At 39.6% G+C, this 25917-nt stretch overlaps 1 protein-coding gene across 23 annotated transcripts in view; it reads left to right on the forward strand.

Annotated features, from left to right (window-relative positions):
* MAGI1 (membrane associated guanylate kinase, WW and PDZ domain containing 1) overlaps positions 1-25917 on the forward strand; it is a 362679-nt gene that overhangs the window by 161098 nt on the left and 175664 nt on the right. For all 23 annotated transcript variants that reach the window (XM_072875929.1, XM_072875931.1, XM_072875932.1 and 20 more), the window contains exon 2: positions 25575-25691. In XM_072875929.1, the coding sequence (XP_072732030.1) occupies positions 25575-25691 (117 nt within the window). The remainder of the gene's footprint in view (positions 1-25574; positions 25692-25917) is intronic.

Genomic DNA, 25917 nt, shown 5'->3' on the forward strand with positions numbered 1-25917 from the left:
GGCCAAAATTGTGCCAGGGACCCTTCTAACAGCTTAATAGTATAGACAGTTGTGGCCCAGGGCACAGGAGCATCCCTGGGCACTGCTGTGCTTTGAGTTTGGGCACAGCTGGAGTCACAGGTACAGCTGCTAAATTATCTTTCCAATGCTTTTAAGGCAGTGTATAAAAAGGGTTGCTTTGTTGCAGAGGGTGTCCCAGAATGACATTGCTGCTTTTGCTGAAAGGAAGATTTCATGTCACACTTTGAAGAATATGAGTGTTATTTTTTTTTCTATGTAACATTAAAAGCTACCAGCAGCATAGTCAGATACAAGTATCCTCTAACGTTAAGCTCTAGTTCTTCACAACAGTGAAAATCACTAAAGTGACAAAGAGATATTTCTGTAAGTCTTGAGTTTATTTAGTAAACAGGTATTACCCATAGATCACTATGCAACAACAATGTTCTTTGTCAGTTAAACTACTGATGTTGTGTGATGTCTGGTCTTATTTTCTCCTTCACACACTTCACCTTTTCCACTCTACCAGTACTTAGACTCCAGCCTCGATTCTTTTCACGTGAGAGCATCTGGGTAGGGACACCAAGGTCAGGTTTGGAGATTTTTGAGGCAAGTTGTTAGCATAGTTGTTAGAGATGTTTCTGCACTTGCTGTGTAAATGACTTAACATTTCATGAATGCAAAGTAAATCAGTTCTCTCATGTTGCTTGGGTTTAATCAGTTTTGATTCTTGCTAGCATATTTCATAACCAAAGCCTGAATTTTTTATTCTGCATTTGTCAATGATGCAACAATCACCTCGTTATGTAGGATGAAGAATTATGTGTCTGGAATTTGGGCTGAGCTATAAGCTTTGAGGAGAGCAAGAAGCTATTAAGACATCCTGAGACCGTACATAATACAATGTCCTATATTGGGCTCTCTGACAGAGCCGTGTTAATTTATCTCTGTTCTAGCAGATGACAGCTCTACTCTTCCCATCCTGGGCTTCTCCAAAGCAGCGGAATATTATTTATTTTTCAAGTATATCAAGTAATAGTTTTTTCTAAGTCTTCCTAGACAGGGTCTCCCAGAGATTGTTGTTACAGTTTAATCTAATTTGAATTGACAATCGGTACCAAACATCAAAAAGTGTTGTGTCTCATAGCAAAACCCAAGGGTGAAGCTAAGTGGAAACAATTTAAAATGAGTCATGTCATAGTTAGTCCAATGACTTGGATGTGACTCTAATCTTGGTTTCCCAGGAACTTGGTTTCTTCACCTTTTTCCAAGTTGCAGAAGAGCAAATCTTTCAGAAGCAGATCTTCTGGATAATGCATCTGTCACATTACAAGCGTCTGCATTTTCTATGATTTGCTTCTTTTACACATTTTCAACACGTGACAGGTAGGTGATGAAAATTCTGGATTTGAGATCCAGAAAAGTCACTGTTGAACAAAACACTGCCAATAAATACAGCTTGGAAGATTATTCTATGTATTCACAGCCTGTGATTCCTTTGTGAAATGAACATCTAAACAAACCTAATTATTAAATGCAGACTGAAGATCCCTGTTGGCTTGTTTAAGGTGAAATCTTTGCTAGGGAAGGGGAAAAGTAACTTTCCATTACTGACCAAGAATACCTATGTGCTCCTACTCATCTTTATTTCACCCAGTCTGCAATTCAAAAAGTTGTATTCAGAAGGTAGAATTTGTGGAGATTAGTACATTTGAGTTCCTTATTCCAAGTGGCTTTAGCAGTATTTAAGTCAACTTCACAATAAGTTTATGTATATTAAAACAAAAATTAAAAGATTTTTAGATAGTGACTCTAATGAAAAAGTATTGCCAAGAAGCTATCAAAGAGATCAAATGTACTTAGAAGTGCCATTAAAAGAATATTAAATAGAATACCAGTGCATGTGTAATGGTGGCCTAGATTCAAATCTGTGGTACTTTTGCTAGTGTACGTGGGTGCCATTGCAGTCCAGCTTTTGTAGTCTAACTTTAATCTGCTTAGCCAGAAACTATAAAGTATTTTTTACCTTTGGTTTTGGAAAAACAGTGGTTCTCCTCTTGCAACTGGTAGTGAATTAGAATGACAACCAAAGCATTCCCAGCTGTGCTTCAGTAGGACAAAGCCCTTTGCCTACAATAAAGTGAATGAAATGTGGGAAACTGAGCGTTTGCAATCCAGAAGTTGACAGTTTGCATTACAGAAAAAAATTGGTGAAAGTTTTATTGAAGGTTTTTACAAGTAAAAAAGTCCTTGAGGCGGTAGGCTATGAATCAATAACTTCAAAGAGTTTGGATCTGTCTTGGCCTGTTGTTACTTTGAGAAGTGGCCAAATTTGTTCTAGCAAAGGAGAGGGGACAGATGGCTTTTCTTTAAAAACACCATACATTTCTGCTAGTTTATGTTCAGATAATGGAGAGTTACACAGTCAGTTAGGTTAACAGCAGCATAGCAATGCCAATGTATTAAATATGACTTCTTGATAACTCTTATAAGTTTTTGGGTGACCAAAGCAGGCAGCTGAACCGCCTAGAACTTCACATCTGTGTGGTAAGAAAGATAAATGGGCAGAAATACTGACTTTACAATAGCAATGAACATGACTGGCTGTATTTTCTGGATGGTGCCATCATCCCCTCTTCATTGTAGAGGAAGATGGAGAGTGATTCCTTCCCAGTCATGTAGAGGGGAGAAATGACAATTTTAAATGCCTGTTTTGGGAGTGTTTTAGTATGCTCCACTTAGAAAGATGAATTTTCTAGTTTTCGACTTTGCCACTGGTTTCTTTTATTTAATTACCTGTCTAGCCAAGCAAAACCTGGGGTTGTGTGAAAAAGAGAAGATGTAATCTATACCTTAATTCATTCCCTTCCCTTACCAGACATAGTGCGCCGGTGCCTCTCTGAATATTTTCCCAGTTAGCCGCAGACTGAACCTGGTAACAATGTGGTCAGGTTGGATTCCCGTCCCAGGCAGACAGCTCTGGCCTTGAGATCCCTGGGTTTGCATGGCTTTCAATCATGAGAAATGCTAAATTGACAGTTACTTTCAAGTTCATGCCATAGCACCAATTCCCTGCTGCTCTACACTGTGTGGTTTCATAGCTGCCCTTTGTATTCAGTTTCTTCCAAACGAGCTTCATTTGTTGACAGATTTTGAGATTTTCATGCTTGCCCTGTGCATTTCAATGCACAGTCCTAGTCTTTGGTCTTGAAATAATTTATAGCGTAATGAATCGTTATAGTGCTGTGTGATAAAACCACACTGAGAGGATGGAATCTAAACAGAAGAATGTGTTCACAAAATGTTTGAGAACTGATCTGTGCTCCCAACAGTTCCTGAGTGCTCTCTATGACCGCTGGTAGCCCTGCTGCTCTCTGCAATGTCTCTTCCAAGACCAAGAGTGGTAAGAGCGCGTGGGTCAGGCAATCGAGTGGCCTCGAGTGGGCCGTTTCCTCCCCCTCTTCTGTCTGCATGCATTCCACGTGTCCTTCTGAACCAAATTTTTTATATATAAAATGATGAGTGCTTCCCTGCCCTACATAGAAGAATACGTTGCATTAATGTCCACAACGTACATTACAGATATGACTGCATAGCAGGTTATAACCAGAGTATATGTTAAGATATACATGCATATATATTAAAAAATGGGGTCTTAACATAGTGGTGTTGTGGGGTTTTTTTGATCAATGAAATAACAGATGTGACTTGAATCCTACAATGTGAAAAAAATTCCTACAGTTACTACTCGTGTTAGTAATTTTCTGCGTCTTTTTATTAGTGGCATTTTTACTGCAGCTGATAAGGAACTCAAGATGTTCTCAGATCTTGAATAAGTTACAATGAAGAGGATATAACCTTTTCAGCCATTTTAACCACCTTCTCCAACGTTAAGACTGGAGCACATTCTCCTTTTGTGCCTCAGCCAGTTTGCATGGTCTGCTGTTTTGTGTTGCTACAGCAGACTTTTTGCTTTCTCTTCATTGTTTTATTAGATAGTTCTACTTTGAATTGCCTTTAATTTCAGTGGTGCTATTCAGCATGAAAGCTATAATCCTAGAATCGTGCTCTCTTCATAGCAGAACTGTTGGGAAATAATTTTGTTCTGCACTTTACATATGGTAATAACAGTAACTCTTGACATTTGTTCTTCTTTGTGGTTATTTTAGGTTCTGTACAGCAAAGCAAACAGGCTATTGGGTCTAGTACTGGCCTGTAATGGAACAATTAAACTGTTTCTGCTCAGTCACATGAAGATGCATGGCAGTGGTTATTTGGGTTTCTCAGTATCCTTGTTATTCCTGATATGCCTGATTATGTTTTGAAGAAGTTAGAACAAGTACAAATCTGTCCCCAAAATAAGTTTGTGTCCTCAAGTAGAAGAAAAGGGTGTAACTGTGTGCATGTAGCATGCATGTATCTGTATATTTGTATTGTGGATATTGCTGCTGGTATCATATGCTGGTATCATATGCTGCTGGTACCAAGGTGCTTGGTACTGCATGAATGATGTTGGAAGATGGCTGGTAGTTCATTGAACTCCTCATCTGAGGAGACAGGAGGGTTTGGTAAAGAAAAGAAAGGCACAGTAAGTTGAAAAGTAGGATAACTTAATTTGCAGTATTTGAAAAATATCCAATCTCTTCTAGACAAAAAAAAGAAGAAAAGAGAAAAAGTGTCCTTTCCATTTAAAGATTGTCTGTCCTCATCATCATGTACTTGTATCTCTCTCACACCTTCTGTCATTTACTTCTGTGCTGGGGTTAAACCACAACAACTTCTCTGGTCACTGGATATAAACAGCAAGAACTATTTTTTCTGAGTTGGAGACCATTTTATCACGCATTAGCAAGAGGAACATGGTATTTGAAGCATACCAGTAAAAGGAGACTTTGTGGTCCTGGAAGGGTCCATAAGAATAGCCATCACTCGGTAGTCTGGAGCTTTCTAAAAAGCAGCAGGCTAAAGGGCAAACTTGAGCCACTGAAGGACCTCAGTGTAGTTAAGGAGTTTATCCATTAGTGTTTCTTGCCGCTCTGCTCTGTCTAAACTGTAGATACTGAACAAAAAGAACCTTGTCTTCCTAAAACCCCATCTATTCAGTTTTATATTTCTGAAATATTTTCCCAATGAAATTATGGAAGTGGTGACACGCCATGCTGTTTTCATCTTTTCTCTTTTCAGTTCCCCCACATCATTGTGACACAGACCATATTTGAAGTATAACTGCAAAAATGTCTCCTGTGATATTTAATTAAGAATCCATTGTGAAATCAGGAATTTGCTTAATATCAAGCCTGCTGCTTCAGTTAGGTGAAGAACTTGGAACAGGAAGGTGTTGGGTACGATTTTCATTTTCAGGGCACATAATACTCAGAATGGCATTTAATGGGAGCTGAAGGGATAGCGGTGAGTTCATTTGCACAGAACTATTTCAGTCATTTCTAATGATTTACCAGGAAGGAAAAATCAAGGTGGAGTTGGCAAGCTTTATGGAGTTTTAAGCTGTAAAATGCAAGAGAGGAGAAAAATCCATTGTGAGGAATTACAAGGAAAAAGTTGTAGAAGACACCATCCAGAGATGTACCATTTCCTTGTGCTGACAACCGCAGCAGGCTGCTGTCTTTAATGCAGGCAGCTTACACTGTTGCTCTGATTCTCCTCTAGCTTATGCAGAGAGAACTCCTTTGACATTAATAAGTTCCTGGAATAGCTGAACTGTGTCAGGTATCTGAAACTTGTCAGGTATCTTTTTCTGGCTTCTACTTGAACACCTGTAGTCCTCTCACCCATTTTATGTTCTTTAATGAGGGAACAAACCATGATGTTAAATAAATGAGTTAATAGTTTTGTGTATGTTTGCATGTATGCATTTAACAGTCCCAACTGTTACTTCTTTGTTATCGTCAAAGTCAAGTCAACCTTCTCCTGATATTAGCAATTCTTTCTGTTGTATGAGCTGTATTGCTTGCAGTATTGAACAGATATTTCTTAAAGCAATCAGGCTGAAGTAAGAAGTGAATTCTTATTGAAACAGGATGCAGAAGTGTTCAAAAGCTTCTATTGCATGTATGCTATTGGGCACAGAGAGAATACCTAATCCATTTGTCTTCTGTTTGTAAGAAGATCAAAACAATTTGTTGCATTGCTTATGGAAACTGAAATGTTTCAGAAAAAAATTGTATGTGTGTATATATATACATACATAGCAGAAAAAGTCAGTTAGCTGGGTTGAAAGTAGTGTACAGTTTGTTTAGCTTGCATTAATTTGCCCATGGAATAAAGCTAGTGAGAGTAATGGCCTGTGCTTTGTGTGTTGCAGTGGTGCTCTGCTTCACGTACTTCTATAAAAAGTATTCAAGCACAGAATTATTCATGGCTGCTGGACAGTAAAGCTGCTCAAATCCTTTCAAAATTAAACCTGGTGGTCAAAATACCATTGTCTTAACCACACCGGTGATTTTCAAAACGAAATACAAGTACTTCCTTTTGCTTTGGCATGGATATATTTATGTTTAGTGTATCATAACTGTATTAACTTAAAAGTAACTGCTTTTTTATTGGGGAAGCAATGTGTCTTTCCTTAGAAACAGATTTAAACATGGTATTTCATAGATAAGCAATGACACTTGGCAACGTTATTTGATGTGCAATACTCACTTTTGTCCAGAGAACTTATTTCTACTCTGTATTTTCCACTGAGGTATGCATATAAGCAGGACTTTTGTGTGCCGTATTTCTCAATTAAATTCTCCTGCAAAATTGCTTTGCTACTTTGCCTGGGAAGATAAAGGCATTCTCTGGCAGGAAATCTTAATTCAAATTATAAGATGCATATTTCTCTCTTCCTTTTAAATAATGTCTGATTCATTTTTCTTGTGTTAATGAGTTCCTTAGATCTACCTTTTGATGGAAAATCACAAAGTAAAGAGAGAAGTGTTGTTATAAGAACACTGCAGTAATTGTAGCCCTTGTGTCCTGAACTTAATTCTCCTCTTTGCATTTTGACCCTGTGTCAATAGGTCACTGTTGTATTTGCATTTTGACAAATTTATACTTTGTGCAAATAAATTGTCATAACCATGAATGCTTTGCACAAATGGCTTATCATTTCATTAAACTCTGATTTACAGCTGTCACACTGGAGTGTTTGTGTTCTTCAGCCCTTCTGTTCAGTAGACACTAATCTGCTAGACAGTATGGTTTGATCATTTATCAGATATGTTTTGCTCTTGGTTTACCTCAGTCAGCTTAACTGCATTCTCAATTGTATTTTGTTTGGCTGTTAATTCCATGCTTTTTTGCCTTTTTCTTTTCTTTCTTTTTTTTTTCTTTTTTTTTTTTTTTTAGATGGATGTTTTCCAGTGGTTTTATTCTTTGATTATAGCAAGTGGTATTGTATGTATACAGGTATTGATCTTTATTTGTAGTTGCTCAGGTATTAATGTCCTATGTCATCCAATAAGCAGATGTTCGTGTTTCTGCACATGATGTTGTGTGTTTAATCAATTTGGAAATATAGTAGGAGGACTTTTGTATATGAGCTCTTGCACAGGTGATGGTGATGTGGAGTTTTAATCTTGTGTGAGATGGGCAGAAGGACAGCATGGAGTTTTCCAGAGGAGCTGCTGGCCATGGAAGGAAAGGCTCAGGCCTCTGCTCCCCCTGAGTGAAGTGCTGGTGTCATGGGGGTGGCTGGTTCTGGGACAGACCATTGCAAACCCCAAGCAACCTCCACCTCCCCACACCCATAAACTGGAGCTGTGTGGAGCCTCAGATCCCATCCACTTGCCTCCTGTTGGGTTTGAGTGGAGTGGTGGTGATTATTAGCACCTAATTCACACTCTTCTGTGGTTTATTGGAGTGGTTTCCTCCAACTTTTAATACCTTTAAAACCCACTTCTTACCTTTTTAATCTCTGTAATTCTACACGGTGAATATATTGGAGAGCAGTCTATCGGTCAGATGAAGCTGTGGCCCATTGGCTTTAGGGGATGTGCTAGCTTTCAGACAGTGAGTGTTCCTGCCCCAGGTGGATTATCCTAATGGTGACACAAGGTGTGTACAGTGCTGTCTTCGTTCTGTCTTGTCCTTCAGTGAATCCAGGCTTGCAACAGAAACACCTTGATGATGAATGTTTTCATATTCTGAACAGCGCTTAGGCGGGCGCAAAGTTAATCCACTTGATTGAATTTGGAGCTGCTAAAGCAGAATTATGCATTTTGGGGATTTTGCATAGTAGTAAAAACAAACAAACAAAAAGAACCCCAAAGAGAAAAACCTGTGATGCAGTTGTTTAGATGCACACAAGCTTGGCCTTAAAATAGTCGTGACATGGAACAGCATAAGGAGAACAGGATCTTTTATATTGTCATTGCTATGTTTGCTATTACCCCTGGAGTCCACGAGAGCAAAGTCAAACCTGAGACGTTTGCTTTGCTTTCTCAGTGGGTGTAGGATGCCATAGAGGCACATATGCCTTAATGCAGCTGTTTTTCCTTTTGCATTAAAACTAAATTAAAAAGGAATATCTTGATAAGCCACGCAAACTCTTTGTTTCTATGTTTTCAGGCAACTTAAATTTCTGTCCCTGAAATACAGATTTTTTTTGTCAGTATAGCTTGACTGTCATATTGGTTCAAAATTAGAAACCAACCTTCTACTAACTGGTATTTCTCTCTCTTAATTTTTAAAAATTATTTTAAATTTCTAACACTGTGTCTGGAGCTGAAAAAGCCCCCGAAACAAAACCCAACCCAATTCCTCTTTTTCAAAAAAAGGGAGAATAAACCTTTCAGTTCTTCCCTTTTTTGGACCCAGAAAGGTCAGCATTGGTACAGCAGGATGAAACTACAAAAGAATTAGACCACGTAGCATTACATGTAAGCACTGTCTTTTTCAATCCCTATTGATACTTTTGAAATCACTCTGAACCGGTCAGGCCACACATGATGTTTGTTTTAATTAAAAATCAGCACACTAAGCTCCCTTTGATTTTCCCTAGGAAGGTAGAAAAAACACTAATGTCACTGTGCACTGTTCACCATCTGAGACTTTCTCTTTTTCCCCACCTCCTCCTGGGATACATGCACCTTTTTCTTCTAGACACTGAATTCACTAGCTATTAGGATGCAAATGAATTAAATGATTTCTCGAGAAAAGGCAGGCTCCCTCCGCCTGCGCCTTCACACTGACATGAGAACGTGCTGTAGGTGATAAAGGCATCTTATAAAGAGCTTTAAAAACAGTGGTGTAACCTTGCACACCATTCTAAGCAGGAGATATTTTAAAACTTTTTAGCAAATGCTGTAGAAGGAAACTGGAGGAAGAGGGTTGCCTATTTGAACACTGGAAATGCAGGGAGTCTGCAAAAGGTTGATGTCTGTTGTCTTCATGCTACTTGGAGAAACAATAACAGCTAAATGGGGTATAATTCACTAGTCTGAGGCGGCATGTTGAGCATATGAGCAAAAGAAAGCTCCAAGTCCTTTCTCTTTAAATTGCAGATAGAACACATTAATATTCATTTTGTTCTGTGCCATCGTCTCATGTTTCAACCCTCCAGATGATAATTAAGACAATAGAAGATAAAATTTTGTACTGTATAAAATTGCATTCAAGCCTTAACAAATAAGAGATTATTCTGTCCAGTAAACAAAACATAATCATCCTGGCACCCTTACGAAGGAGAGCCTAAAATAGAAACTCTACTCTTTATAGGTCATGTAAAATGTCATCATCTCTTTCATTATCTGTACTGTTTGGATGAAAAAGAACTGATTAATTTAAAAGAACCTTGGCTTATTTGCTAACAAGGTTATTTTCTCATTGATTGCTAGGAAGTCTAGTTCCTTTGGAAAGGGTTGCAAATTATGAGTAAATCAATTGTCAGCCTGTGTAGACGCATCTGCCATTTATGTGCTGGCAGGGTAGGCTTGTGAGTACATGGTGTTTATATAGCAACTTTGGATGTACTTTGTTTGAATGAAACTTCTGTGTCTGGGCAGAGGTGGAAAGGCAGAGACAGGGCAGCATCGTATCACGAAAGGGCCAGTCTCCTAATCTTCTTCTAAAAGCTTAACTATCAAACAGGCTGTGTCTTAAAGGAAAGACTAAAACCAAAGAAATGTAAAATTAGACCAATGAATTAATATTTAGGCATATAATTTTAAAACTCCCAGGATAGAAGTATGCAAAAACACAACGTGTCAAAGACGGTAGGTTTACCAGGCCAGCCTGGCTGGACTTGCTCAGAAACAGGGTTTATTTCTAGGAAACTGAGGGCCTCACCACAGGGCTTGTTAGCAGGGGAATGTGACTGACACAAAGCTGCAGACAGTAATGCAGCTTCTGTCTGGAGGAGACTTCGGATTTTGGGTTCCCTGTGTGAACTGTTCATCTGTGGTTCCTGGATGCCTGTTGTGCATTATGTTCAAAACTGATTTTATTAAAAAAAACTCCCCTGTCTTCCAAAGTTCCTCCTTTGTTAATCTACCCTGATTCAGACTCTAAAAGTGGGACTGTGTTCAAGTGGGAACAGTGCATTATTCTGGATTGCTCCTTTGATAAATAGCTATTCCTTTGCATGCTATTTGTCTGACACCTTTTCTGGCCAAGCTGGGAGGTCCTGACCCAAAGTCCTTTTAAGTCAGCAGAAAAACTCCCAATGACTTAATGAGTGGAGGTAGAGCTTTCCAAAGTAACATAGGAGCAGAAACCGTGGTGACATTCACTCAGCAGAAATACAAGGCCAATACTGTGCTTCCTTGCATCTCTTGCTAGATCAGTTTAGACCTCTCCAAAATATTTTTCCCATCCAGTAGAAGATGGAGTGCAAGGGGCTCCAGTGTACCTGTGTTACTTAAAAAGTCTTTCAACTTTGCAAGACTTTTAGAGCTTTGTACACTCCCAAAAGTGAGAGAACTGTAAAATGAATTTGCAGCTAAGCTGATTAGAGCTTCCCATTTCAGAATCAGTATGAGAGACCTCCATCCAAATGCATTTGATTAAGTGGGGCTGAAAAATGATTGTTAGCAAACTAACTGAGAAAGTACAAGGAGAGCTCTGCAAAATAATAAGAATAAAAAGTTAAGGAGGAAGAATTAGTATTTAGACACTTAATGGGGATTTTTATTGTTTTCTATTGCATCTTGTGTTATCTAGCTGGGTCATCAAAATGCTTATCAAAATAATTTAAAAAATAAAGTGGCTGTTGGTTTTAATGGCAATGACAGTAAAGCTGATGCTTGAGCATGCAGATTTCCTGGCAGAATTGCAAATTGGTTAGAACCATGTGAGTCTGGAGAGCCGACACTTACTGGGCAAAAATGGGCATAAAGCATGGTCAGGTCTGCTTGCATCCTGCAAAACAGGAAAAACCCCACGAAGCCAAAGCCAGCAGCAAAGCCTGATTAAACATTTAATCTCTGCTTTTCCTGTTAATCTTTCACAAAAGCCATTCATTGTGGATATACGAGAAAGCCACCAAGACCTGCTGCTGGCAACAGTAATGTAATGGGAATGAAACCAGTGTTTCTTTCCACTTCGAATTCTGGAAAACTGTTATTTTGACCACTTCTGGTCTTCTATTTTCCAGTTAATTGTTTTTAGTGTGAGAAGCCTGCAGCTAAGTGGACGTGCTCACGCAACAAAGGCCTCCCTTGGGCCTAACTGAGCAGCCAAAAAAGCGTGTATTTCCTTTTCTACCAAACCAGAATCTCTGAAACTTCATTCTGGAGGTGCCAATTTTTGGTGTTTTCGGAACTGAACTTGTGCTTTGGCTCCTTTTTTGTTTGCGATATGAAGATCTAACCTGGGTATCGGTAGCCTTTCATAAACCACCACTTTTGCATTAGCATGCTAATTTTTATTCCTGCAGCATGTGTTTTCTAAGGCTTGTAAGAAAGAGAGAGAGATGAGGCATATGGGCAGAAGGGCTTGGAAACTTCTGAACCAGTGGCCAGGATCAGGGTAGCCTGGCAAGCTAAGGCATGATCTGAAAAGGCGCCATCAGAGCTATGTCTGATTTCTGCAGAAATGTCATGTTCCTGCAGAATGTCTTCATTTTGACAAATGCCATTTTGTGATCAAAAGCATTCCATGGAAAGTGTCTAACCTGACATACACTCGAGCCGAGCTTTCCTCTGTTTATTCCAATATTCTCTTTTTCACCAAAAGAGACCACGTCCTTTTGATTCAGTTGCAGAACTGCTCTGCTTTACATCTGAAGGAGCCATTTGTATGTTGTTTCTTTGTAATTAAAATTCTTATGCCAAAAAATGTGTTTTCCATTAAAAATTCCTGCCCTGCACTAATAAATCGAAATCTTGTAGCTATTGTCTCTGGAAATATATATTTTGCTATATGCCATATATAAACATTTATTTCCTGTTTGAGAAAATGTGGTTTTTACCATCTGTAATATTCATATTTGTTTCTTGGGGGGAAAAGTTAGGGTGACAGAAACATGATACAGGCACTCCTAAACACATTAAGAAAACAAGACTTTGAGACCAAGGCAAAAAAAAATGTTTCTTACAGAACCTAGTAAGCTTTTTCATGTACTTTTTTTTTTTTTTTAATTGCCAAACTTGCTTTATATGAGGTATTAAATTTATATTGGAGACCAAAGCTATTCAAGCTCATTTGGTTTTTGCTTTTGAATGCGAGTTTTTCGATATTTTAGCTGCTGTTATTGACCGGCCTTTAACATGGTGGTTACAGAAGAGAAGGGTTGTTCTACATGGAAGAGGCAGTCCCGAGAATCAGAGCATTTTTGTTTTACGTGATTGTATGTGGAACAGCTAACAGCAAAGTTGCCCTTGTTCACTTTACTTTAGCTGACAATTTGAGTTTTGCCAATAAGATACGGTAGTACTTTATCAAAACTCATAACAAACTGGCCTGCCATAGTTCTTGCTTGCTCCAGCCAACTAATTTATTCTGTCAGTGCTTTAAAATCTTATTTTAGAATTTCATTTCCATTTCTTCCACAAAAAGGAGGCCCACAATACTGTGTGTTGAATTCCTTTTACAACAGAATTGGCACGTTAACGCTTTCTTTTTACCAGTGAGGTTTTCTGAACTTGCATAGGTTCTGGGTCAACTGAGCAATTGAAAAGATTTAGCTCATTGCATCATTTTGCTCTGAACACTTTTAAATTGCTGTTGGATCTCCCATTCTTCCAGATCCTTTACCTGCCTGTTCAGCACTGTCTTTCTAAATTAGATTTCCAAGTAATAGCTCAGGACATTATAGAACTAGTTTGAATCAATTCCACTTTAAACTTGAACATATTTTTTCAAGAAAAACATCCAATCATGATGTAACATTTTCCAGGGATGAAGAATACCCTCCACCCATCAGAAAACTGTTCCAATGGTAGACAGAAAATAAAACAAAAATATTTGGAGTTAGAATAATTAGCCAGAGCTAGTCCAGTTTCTTAGATCTTGTTTTCCCCTTGTCTGCAGTATGAAATTAAAAAAAGCTGCAGTCACTTTCCCTATAAACCAGGTTGGTTTTTTAACCAGCATGACCTTCTTACTCAAATTTTGTGGCTTCTTGTGCCTTTTGTAAAGGCAGAAGTGTGCTTCAACAACTCCCAACTGTTATACACATTTTTCTGTTTAAATGTTTTTTTCCCCAACAGATTTAGCTCATAATTATTTTCATCTTTTGAGAGTCTGACTTTCTAAATCACAAAGTGTTGCTGCCTGTGTGCTTCCTTTATGCACTGTATGTTAGTGGTTTGGTGTCTCTTTTGTATGTCCACAAATGTGTAACTATATATGAAAAAGAAAAAAAAAAGCAGGTCCATCTCAGGTTAAGCTTAGTTGTGTGCTCTTTGAAAAAAATGTAGTAGGAACAGGACCTTTACTTGCTACTGCGAGACCACAGCAAGTCTTGTTTCTGGTTTTGTTTCTCGGCAGATCTTGTTTCTAGGAAATTGCTAGAGCAGGTTGGAAAATTAACCTGTAGCCCTCTGTGTAAATAAATATATTGGAGAGAGAAAAAAAATATTTGTTTTTCTTTGGTGAGACACTGGTACACCTGAGTGTGCATCATCCAGCTGTGCTGGAGAATGGGCTGTCAGTGGGCACGTGCTTTGGACAGAGCTTCCAGTGGACACATTGTGATTTTTAGCTGGTTTCTTCCAAGAAGGCCAACATTTTCTGTCTGATAGAGATACTTGTGAGAAAAAAAAAATTAAAAAGCAGCATCAAAATTCTAGTGTTCTGACAATGTCTGCATTTAGCGTGTGTTTATGGCCTGACCACCACAGGTTCTCAGCATCAGGTTTTATGTATTCAGTACTCTGGAAATCAGGCCATTAATATTGACATGTGCCCGGGAGCCAGTGAGAGCAGACCGAAAAACAATAAGGCTGTGATTAGTATTCAGAGGTGACCTGGCTGGGCAATGGGAGTTTGTCCCTCCAGCAATCAAGGAAGAACAAGGATGAAAAGGGACTTAGCTTGACTGCTGAAGGAGTCTGAGGTCATGTTTTAAAAAAAAAGCACCAAAACCCACTACCCATGCTTAAATTAAAGAGAAGAGCAAGCAAAAAACCCCCAAAGAACATGAGTAGCTACTCAAAACTCCCAAATACAGGCATGTATGTCACTTTTTTCCCATTTTTCTGGAAGAATCAAATGCTGTATTTAGGGAATGGGTTTCAGATTTTGCAAATATTTTCCTAGTGCCATTCTAGAAAATGAGTTTGTTGGCATGTTGTTATGTGGAGCTTGTGCTGCTAAAGCATTGTAATGCCGTCTGTTTCTCAAGCTGATTTGGCTTTTACAGCTCAAATATTATATCCTACTTTTCGAACATATGGTAACTCCTTTCAGGAGAGAGAGAGATATGCATCTAATTTCCAGAAACGGGTCGTTGCCTTTGAGTGAAAGACTGCAAGTGCTCTTCACCTTGATGTTCCTGTTCTTACTATTCCACCTAGACTTTTTTCTTCACCCTCTGCCCTGCTTCTGCTGCCTCCTGTAAGCCCTCCCTGCATCCCAGAAAAGGAAAGACTCGCTGGCAGCTTTGAGTCTGAGCAAAGGAAAAGAAACAACGCTCCCTTATCCAGGTTGCTTCATGCAACACAGTTTTACAGAGTAGGTGTCAGTGACAAATGCTGTTATGCGGCTCCCATGCAGACTGCTTTCCTGATGAAGTATTACCGGAAGAGTGGGTTGCTCACGTAGCCCAGTCTGTGTTCATTGATGGAAAGGCTCAGTGGAGACAGGGCGTGAGCCACTCAGCCTCAATCTTTCAGAGCCGCTCATGGAAAGAGGCTGCATCCCATGCCACTCTCTTACAATGATTTCATTCTGCATTCACTTCGGATGTGTAGGAGGTTTTTTCTTTTCTTTCTTACTTTTTTTTTTTTTAAAAGCCTACGTGGCAACATCAACGATTCTTGCCACTAATGACCGTTTCTTACTCCTCATAGCTCTTCCTTGCTGGAACACACAGTACAAAAAGCCCCAATACAGCAGTGTCTTTGTGTGCAAGACAAAATGCCTTCCTCGGAGGAATGTCTCTGCTTCCCTAAGTTCACCTCTGGGTCTGGCTTTCTGTAAAGTTTTGCAGAGCTGAGGCTTTGCTCTGGGTGCTTGGTTTAAGGTCACCGCCAAGAGGAAGTGTTTATGGACATGGCTTTAATGTTACAGCTTGATTGTCAGCCAGTTAACTTAAGCCTCTAGTTCAACACTAATCTGGCCACAGAACTGTCTGAAGTATTTAGCGTAGTGCTAATCCAGATTTCATTGAAAACAAGTCTAGAGGATGTTGCATTACTTTGTTCTTAGCACACCTACCTCCCCAAACTTTCCTGTGAAAACCTTATAGCATGTGTGACTGTTAATCGGTGTTACGGTTTATCTTGGAGATTTTTCATTTTAGTAGGAAAATATTCTGCATTTGTTATCCCAGCAGGTCCTTTCTCTCACCTTGGCACACCTTGTGCTCTGCTGTCATTCCCAGAGACCACCTGAGAGTCTGGGCTCCCTCCTTGCCTTGTGTTTGTGGGTTCTTCAAAGTGAAAAAGGAAAACAAAAAGCTGAGGCAAGAGCTTGCAGCATTTCTTGAAAGTAGCATGAGGGAAGAAAAGAAGACTCCTCTGGGTCAATAGCAGAGTAGTAGTGGTTAATCTCCATCTTTTAGTTAGTTGGGTTCATGATTAACTATGCTGTAGGCAAGAAGCACCCTGGCTGGCTCTACATCCGCCAGCACCCATATGGATGCAGTAAAGCCATGTTTCTGAAGCTCTGTGCCTGACCAGTTCAAATGTGTTAGGAGGTATCTATGGCCAAGAGTCATTAATACTGCTGACTTTTCTTTTCCCTCTTCTATTCATCACATGTTCTGGTTGCTTGAGCTGCATGCTTTCGGTTGCCCATATTTTTCCCTCACATGTATTAGATTTTCCCTCCTTCTAGACTTTCCTGGGGCAGGTACAGTTGCTGCTTTCTCTGGAGAAATGTCACCTTTTATTCAGTGTCACGATGCTATAGGCTCCATATGGACACAAAAGTTACCAAATGCTTTAAGAAGAGAGGAGCAGAAAATGTCCTCGTATTCTTCCTCATGCCTTTACTTCAAGGTAGGACCCCTCTGCATGGAAACCTGCTGCAGCCTGTGGCAAAGCTGTGCCAAAGATCAACAGAATCAGGTTTTTCCTTTGTGTGGACACAGCTTTAGCAACCCCCAGCAGTTTGTGTCACCCACCAACACTGTGGACAACTTGGCCTGCTCAGTCACAGAAGGGATCCAGGACTGTAGATATAGTTAAACAATGCTCTTAAAAAAACAAAACTCAAACCTTGGTATTTTGAGGAAGAAAATAATAAAATAGTTTTTTCTTGAGGTAGAAAGATCTGATTTCTACCATCATTCATGCAGTAGCTCTCGGATGACTGAACTATGCCTATCCAGGCTCTCCTTTGAATCCTCACAAAAAGAGAGCTTGAATTGGCAGGTATTTTAATACTGTAGTGGCTTAAAGCTTCAGGATGTATTTGCCTGCAATGATGCTGTGAGACTGTTACTTCTCCATTTTTTCTTGTTCTTTGGGAGCATTGTCAGCGTTAGCCAGACCTATAGGATATCTTGCTGCCAAACATGATAGTAATTGATAGCTTTCCTGCAGGCACCATTCATGACAGACCACGCTCCCCTTCCTGGGATGCTGTTGTGGCTGCGTGGCCTCCCTTTCTCTCAGGTCAGGGTTGTTCTGGGCTGCAAGGATGTCAGAGGGTGAAGGAAGGTTTCTTCTCCAGGAGCTTCAAGAAATTCAAGGCTGAAACTTGAGGGCACCAGAGGCTTGAAAAGGCCAATGGGAGAGAAAGGCTGGTCTTCCTGCTGCATTTGCTGGCATCGCTGATCTGAATTCAGCTACGGTCAACAGAAGTGTATTTGTCACAAGCGTTCAAAATTTTCTGGCCTGGTGTATAAATGATAATATTTTTGCTTTTCAACCTCCAAGCTTGAGCTCTGTGGGTTTTTTTGGTGCTTCTCAGCTGAAAGACTATTTGTTTAAATTTACACTAGAAATATGAATCACTATTAATGCACCGAAAATAAGGTGGAACACCCTGCAAATACAGTAGATTAGGTTAGGTGCTCGTAGAATAGTTTCACTGGGGATTTATGATCTGTTAAGTGCATTTCTGTAGCAGCAAATGCTGAATTACCACTTCAGTGCTGGTTCATTCACCCATGCAGATTGAGAGCGATACCAAAAGGTACTGTGCCAAGAAAGCTCTTGCCTGCTCCTGATTCTGAACACGATGTGAAAGTTTTGAGTGAATACGTTTCCGTTCAGATTCACAACTTACACCTAAAATAATATTTTAAGAAGTTCTGTTAGTAATAAAGTAACAAGTGTTATTCATTCTCCAGGCAGGAATTACTAGCTGCGCTGAAGTGCTCTCTGCTGATTCAGCAGCTAGGCTGCTGCTGAAGTCTTAACCATGCTCCATCAAAGTTGAGTTTTATTGCTGTGTAGGTAGTTCATCCTGTAACTTTGTGCAATTCTTTACAGCATAACCCTCCAGCTTATCATAATTTCCTTCCGCTGGAGGGATTTTGCAATGGATGTGGCTTTGTTGTTCTGAGAGGGTTTTAAAGCATAAAAATTGGGAAGTATTTCATGTTTTACTTCAGGAAGGTAGGTAAAGGATGGGCAGTCATTTTGCTTTGGTTGTGGTATGGATTTGTTAGAATAACAGAAATGTCTAGGCTCTGATCTGAGCAGTTCATCTATCTGGAGTCTGGCTATATAGCAGGCTAGTAGGAATTAAAGTAATATACTGATTGGGACTGGATGTAGCATTTCCAACAAATATCCAGTTTGTACCTTCAGATCAGTAGTTTTTGTCAAGAGAGACTCTCCAAATTGGTATGGAAGCAATCATTAACAATGACAGACAAGGCTATTGAAGCATTTTTGGGGACATCCAAACATCTGGACTTTATGGGACTGGTTTGTACCCAGCAATAAAAGTTCATTGGTGTTTTTTGTTTGTTTTTAATAGAGGGGAAAACAGAGAAGAAAACAGAATTGGAATCAAATCAGGTGTCTGCTGAGCCATGTTAGTTGTTAAGCTGAACTCCTATGGCAATGTTTAAATATCTTTTTAGCACACTGAGCCATAAAAGGGTTTTAAGTTTACTTGTGTTAGGAAAATGTAGTAGCAATTAATTTACTGACATGTTGTAGGTGAACAAGGTGCCTTCATTTCATGGGTGGCTGGAGGATAGAACATGCTTAGATTATATTGAATTTAAGAAGCCACATGAATACTTAAGGCTTTTAAACTGGATGTTTTTGCTTCGTGATCTTATTTGAACTCCGGCCAACCATGATGAATGTTTTCTGTCTTACTCTGTATCCTTGTGTCTTTGACCTCACAGGAGACATGAAATAACAAACGTAGGTACTGGACTTTATTTACTTATTTACTTAGTAGTTAAAACAAGAAAGCAAACAAAACCATGATGTATTTCACCTCTTTTCCCCAGCACCCCCTTGACAAATGGCTGTTCGAACAGTGTTAAACTGTGACCTTAAAGCCACAGGCGTAATGAAACTGTGATCTGGCAGATGTGACAGACTCATCGTACATAAATCACTCTCTTTTGTCACTGGTGGCATATGGCCAATGAATCTTCTAATTATTGAATGGCTTTTATAGCCCCATTATTTATAATCACTTTTGGACAGCAGCTGGAAGACAAGGATGGGACAGAATGAAATGATATAGCACAAACTATTATCATTTGTGTAACAACTGCTGGGATTAGGAATATTTGCGCAGTCTTGTTAAATGATAAAAATCCACCCAGCCTTCATCTTGCCTTCTAAGATGGGCTGCTGCCTCCTGGACCTTTCCATGAAAATTATTATATTAATTGATCCAGAAATAGAATATGAATCTCTCCAGACATTAATAAAATATATGTGTGAGTATCAGGGCTGCCTTTATGTGAGGACTTCAGGAAAATCCATTGCAAGCGTTAGTGGTGATGCCCTGGCACTACTGTTGTGCCAAGTGCTGTACAGAAGAGTTTTAAGAAGTGGGTTCTGCTTCCCAGGAGCCCTGTCTACACCCCTCTTTTTAGTAAGAATTTAACAATAGATGTAGAAGTTGTCTCTAGTTACTTTATTAATATTTTAACATTTCTTAAAAAAAACAACTAGGTAAGTTTTGTAAGGGAGATGATGGGTTTAAAACACTTTACAATTAAGGGGAGCTATTTTGACTCTAATTATAGATGAGTTTGTGTTGAGGCCTGTCTGTTGGGTAGAGCAGCAGCCTTGGAGAAAGGAGCACAACTGAAGTCACCCAGCCTGTAAGGCCAGTCAACTGAGATTGCACGTCCACTCACTGCTTTAGAAAATGTGAGCTGCAGGTTCTCTGCTTGTGCCTCTAAACAAGGGGGGTTTTTGTTTGTTTTGGATTTTTTTTCCCCTTATCTGAAGTTCTGCATTTTGTAGCACAGAAATAAAACCTTGCCAACCATGATAACTTATTAATGTTTGTTAAGTACCTTCAGATAGCGATCTTCAGATGAAAGACAGTATGTTATAATCAGGGGTTTATACTGCAAATCCGACATGTGCAATCTTTGTGTCTTTAAAAAATTGAATCCTTCCCTCTCAATGTAGACATCAGGGCAGCGAGAGAGAGTCTAAATCCAGATGACTCTATTGCACTTTTATCCCTTTAGCGAGGCCTTTAACCTTTCATTGCTTCATGGCCCTGTTGTTTTGAAATGGTCTTTGTCTGCCCACAGAGAATCCCTCTGCTAAAGACGCCTTTAAATGGAGATCCCGACAAGAGAAGGGGGATTCTGCTGCAATTCAGGGATGGAGAATGGATTATTCCAGTTCAGATGCTATCAGTCACTGTGAATGTAGCCTTCCCAAAGAAGAGTAAAGCAAAAATATATACTACTGTAAACCTGCTTATAGGAGTGTAATATAGGTCAGAGACTGCTGTGTCCCGGGCCTGACCCTGACCCCTCTTTGCACAAGCATCTATAGGCTCTGTCAGAGTGTGGCTGTTTATCAGGATTATCTATGACCATCTCAAAACATAAATGGGATAAAACAGCTGCAGTAATTAATATAAACATAAAGTATAAAATTATAGTTTCCAAATGCATAAAACATGAGTTCAAAATGTATCTTCAGAATATACATACTGCACAGTTCTGGCATAGACTATCTACTAGCTGGCAGAAGGTGCTGTCAGCCCTGCGGTGTTCCTGCTCAGCTTTTTCTTGAAAAAATTCAGATTTTGCTTGGTCATTTGTGCAGTCTGCTTTCCTCATTGGAAGCTGGTATGTCAATAAGGCATGAGGCTTTGAGCCCCCCAGGCCTGCACTGCTGCTTGCTAGTGGTAGTGCTCTGGAAGAGATGGATGTTCTTATGCACCAAAGACAGTGTTAGATGATCTTGTGTGCAGCTTTCTCCCCTGCAGAAACTAGAAATCGTAGCACTAAGCATCAGAGCATAATTCAAAGCATAGTTTCTCTAGTGACTTTAATATTAGGTAACTGTTGGAGGACAAATGTGTGACAGAGGATTGAGGGTTTGAAAGAAGTGTATTTAGAAACAGTCAACATTTTTCATTAATCACAAAAACATCTAGGTTACATATTTATCTCCACAAAATTGACAAGCACAGTTTATTGTTTCTCAGAAACCTGTATGTCAGTAATACATTTTTTTTTTCTATGAGAGATGTTTTGTTTCCCCTTTGGGGTTTGTTTTTGCTACTAAGGTATTGTTATCATGTAATGGTTTGGGAGGACAACTGACCTACTCTAAAATGCAATATAATAATTAAGAATAATTGAGAAAATGAGCCATTCAGTGAGTTGCCCTTTGTTTCATTCAAAAGTAAAGAAGGATTCAGATAATAAGATGGAAACATCTCAGATTTGTAGTAGTACAATGGGGAGCAAAGCAGTGGGAAGTTGGTTCTCTGACTGTACCTTCACATAAAGAAAAGCATTGATTTCATTCAGTGGCGAAAAAAAAGGAAGGAAACTGTTGCAACAACAAATACCAGTCTTTGAACATGCTTTACTTCTAAAACTTTAAAATATGAATTTTGGTGAGTTTAGTAGGGAAGAATTTATTTTTGCATTTTTTATGTCTGATTTGTTAAAGCTAGCTATATCAGCCTAATTTTGATTACAGGAATAACAAGGTGATTTTTCTGTGTGCAAATAAATGCATTTCCAACATATCCTGGCCAGCAGGAGGGAAGAGCTGAGCACTGGCTCATAAGACCTGTATCCTCCGGTTTGGAAACTGCTGTTTCTGGCTTGCATCTTTTGTTCCTCTGCTGTTATCACTGTAGGATCTCTTTACATGCTTTTAGCAGAGAAGAAAAGAAAAGGACTCAAAAGAGTAAATGTAAGATCCAATCTCCTTGAGAACAGAGGAGTATTTTGAAGGGTAGTAATATACTTCTAGTTAACACAGCTCATCTCTAAGGAAACAGGAGCCAGGTATTTTCTCGAGCACAATTTACGCTTAGAATTAGACTTTACAAAGGAAGGACTTTTGCATAAAATCAGGTGGTTCTGGGCACCTGCCCTTCAACCCAGCATGGTGGTGGTTGGCGTATGGACAGAAGCCATCAGAGGGTGAGACTCATTTTCAGAAGGAGCGTGCACAAGCAAGGGGCACCCCTGAGGATCAGGATGAATTTTACTGCTACAATTTGCACACAGGAGGTTGCTGAAATGTCACTGGCATATCTTTCAGATTCTCAGCAATTGCGGGTGCATACATTTCAGGCTCAAAAAGAATTTATCACAGTTCATAAACTTGCATCTAGCACTAGAATCTACTAAATAATGCCAATATCAAGCACGTGCCCTCTCAAGTCTGAGGAGGTTTTTGGAAAAGATAATCAGAGTGGATTGAAACATTTCAAATGGTGAAGAATCCAGCATGTTCCAGGATGGATCCTTTTGGCAGCTTTGACCATGGTGTTAGTTTCTGTGTTAGCTCATTTTCTTCTTCCATGCTCTGGAGTGAGTTGCATGGGGTGAGCGTGCTTTTGTCCACAGCTTGTGGTCTCAGCAGCTGCTGAGCCAAGATCGTCAGGGCTGCAAGAAGTCTTTATTTCCATCAAGAATTTTCTGGAATTTAGCAACAAAATGTGGCTTAGCAAGCGGGGGTTTTTGGTTTTTTCTCTTCTTTCTCTTTTTTCTCTTTTCCTTTTTTTCTCCCCATTTAAAATAAATGTAATAGAAATGAGCATCACTGTGAGCTCCCCAAGGGGACAATCATATGAGTGTAAGTATTGCTATAGCCCCTGTTTTTGCAACTGCCATCTTGGCTAGTGCATCAGTGACTCAGCTGGGAAATCCCAGCTGCTGCATAAACCAAATAACCAAACTTTCCAGCGGGGGCCGTAATAGACTGAGATGCTAGATGCAATGGGCACAGAGGGAAGCTAAAAGCAGATATCATCAGTAAATTGCATATTTTCTGTGGTCAAACAAGCCCTAGCTCAGCAGAGCTTTTTCACCTCTAGACATTATTGTGACATAAATCATTGAATCATGGATCACACAGTATTTCAGGATAAAGCCTACGATATATGATACATGCAGTTCAATGCATTAATTTCTTCACTGGAATAAGCCCTTGCATTATGTCCAAACTGTTTGTCATATTTGTTCTTTTTGCTATGAGAAACCACCTTGTCTTACTATCTCTTGTGCAAAGAAAAATATGGACTGTTTAGTTAAAAGAGAAGGAGCTTTATTATTTCAGCAGATGCTCTTTTTTTGTGCCCAGTCTCCCTCTGGAGTAAAACAATGCGGTATGAAATCAAACATCTGGAGTTTGGAAGGTCAGCTCTGAAATTGGAAAACTGTAGCCCACAGGTCTACCAAGCCCTCTAAGTGCCTCCTATGTGGGAAACCATTTTTATAGTGTAATAACCAGAGACCATTTGTTAGAAAATGGGTTGATAATCTGCTCTTGGGGGGGTGTTGCTGGGTTAACTCAGGAAAGTGTGATGAGCCAGTTTTATCTGCCTTAATTTCAGTTTTGATGTTTGAGCCATTTCTGTAATGAGCATCTTGGTCTTTAAAATTTTTCCTTCTTTTAATAGCTGGGCCTGCTGCCTAAGCCTTCCTTTATTCAATAGGAAAATTAATCTTAAAAAAAAAAAGCTGTCTGGAAAACCTAAATACAAATCACCTGTTTATTTTTTAGAATTTGGCTTAGTATTTCAGACTAGGGGTTTTTGTGTTTAGTTTTGTTTTTAAACTAAGATTTCTGTTAAAATGTTGCAGGACTGCATTAGGCAGATAGGCTGTTCCTGTCCATCGTGATTTAACGGTCTGCACTCTTCTTCTCATTTGTCTGGTACTGCTGCTGCCTCCCAGACCCACTGTCCAACTGCACTCCATTGCAGTATTATTATTCTTGATTTGTTCTGCAGTGATTCCTAGAGGCTCCAGCCAGGAATCTGCAACTGTGATGCTATGTTCAGTGTCAACAAGTATGAGATGACCTCTGCATTACATATTCACAATCCAAAAAATCATAATGCAAATTATAAAAGACCATAGAAACACAGCTGCAGTGGTTCAGCCCAAGGTCCATGTAGCCCAGCATTCTGGCTCCAGCTGTGGCCATAAATAAGATGCCTAGCAAAGGAAAGGAAAAGAGCAAGATATTTGACATTCCCTGACTTCTTTTCCCCGATCTCCCAGCCACCAGAAATTCATTTTCAGCTCAAGGGATTTCCTACGCTCCCTTTTGCAACCTCCAATGGGTCTGTCTTCCAAATGCTTTTCCAGTCTCCCCCTGATGGTCTCTCCTCCTTGATGAGGCTCCCTCCTCAATAAGCTTCTTCACCCACAGTCCTCTCCAGCAAGGAGATCTGCCACAGCCTGGGTGAACTACTGCCACATTGCGCGGTTTTGAACCAAGCTCCCATTAGCTTTCGTTGGTGTCTCCTAGTCCTTGTGTTGGGAGAGGCAGGGAGCAGCCAGTCCCCACCTGCCCTCTGGGCGTGTTGGAGACTGATGTCCGCGACAGGCTGCAGCATCCCCGTCCGCCCGCTCTCTTGGTCCTTGTCTGGCAACTGCTTCAGACTTTGATCATCTGGTCGCATTTCTCTGAAGCTTTTCCAGTGGTTTTTTTTCTTTTCTTTTTATAACCGAAGAGTTTCTATCCCTGTTCTCTGTATGTTCCTGCGGGGTTGTTTTTGCTCTTCAGTCAAATTAATGTCAATGCTATTCCAGATTTGGAAATATTTCATTCCTGAGAAAAGATTTCATTAAGTTGCTCCAGTTCATATGTTCTGCTACAGGAAAGGATTTGGTGTTCAGCAACTAGCAATATTCATTAACAACTATGGGTTTTTTTTCTTTTTCTTTGATTTTGGTTTTTTGTTTGTTTGTTTTGTTTTCAACTCGTTTATCTTTATTCTCACACACTTCTGAAAGTGTTCAAAACTGAATGGGGAAATAAATAGATTTAAGTGAAAAGTGTTGAATATTATTCTGTTGTGTTTAAGGACTTTGGGTGCTCTTAACTCCTTCAGTCAATTCTTTCCTAACTTCTGTGTGCTGGGGTAGATAGCAGTGCAAAGTATAGCACTTGTTTAATTTTGTGCCATGTTCAGCTGTATTAGTACCCCTAATGGGAGCAGCCTTTGCCTTCTGTCTGTCTGCCCAGCTCACCCTCCAGTGAGTTGCAAAAGCAATACTCTACCTTTATTATTTTTCTTCTTTTTCACATCATCTGTCTTTCTCCATTTGCTCAGACAAATAAGTGATAAAAGGGAATGATGATCTGTTTAACACCACAGGAAGAAAGATGCATTATGAGACAAGAGAGACCTCTTGTTTACAGCGAGTTATTTTTGGTAATTAGCCATTTGTAGAGGAAGATGAGCCTCCGCTCATAAAGTCAGCATGCCATAATTTAGGGGACTCTGAATGGAAGTCTAACATTTGCCTGAATTGGAAATGTTAATTGTGTGCATTTAGAAATAAATAAATGGCTGTTTTTTCTTTGCAGGAAGCAGACTGAACAAAGACCTGAGACATTATCTCAACCAGAGGTTTCAGAAAGGATCGCCGGATCACGATCTACAGCAGACTATTAGAGATAACCTTTATCGCCATGCTGTGCCTTGTAAGTAACAAAACATTGACCTGGTGGATTACATGTAGTAGAATTTCTTTTTTTTTGAGGCAGCCTTCATGTGGTGGTGTGCACGGCTCCAAGGGAGACTGAGTGTTCAGCTTGGGCAGACTTCCATGTGTGACAGCAGGTAGGGTTCAGGTAGAGTTGAAAAGGAAACCAGTTCATCCTTGAACTCTGCTTTTTTGATGACCTTTTTGGAACAGTTGATGGTTTG

Source organism: Ciconia boyciana, chromosome 11, assembly GCF_034638445.1.
Source record: "Ciconia boyciana chromosome 11, ASM3463844v1, whole genome shotgun sequence".
Taxonomy (NCBI): domain Eukaryota; kingdom Metazoa; phylum Chordata; class Aves; order Ciconiiformes; family Ciconiidae; genus Ciconia; species Ciconia boyciana.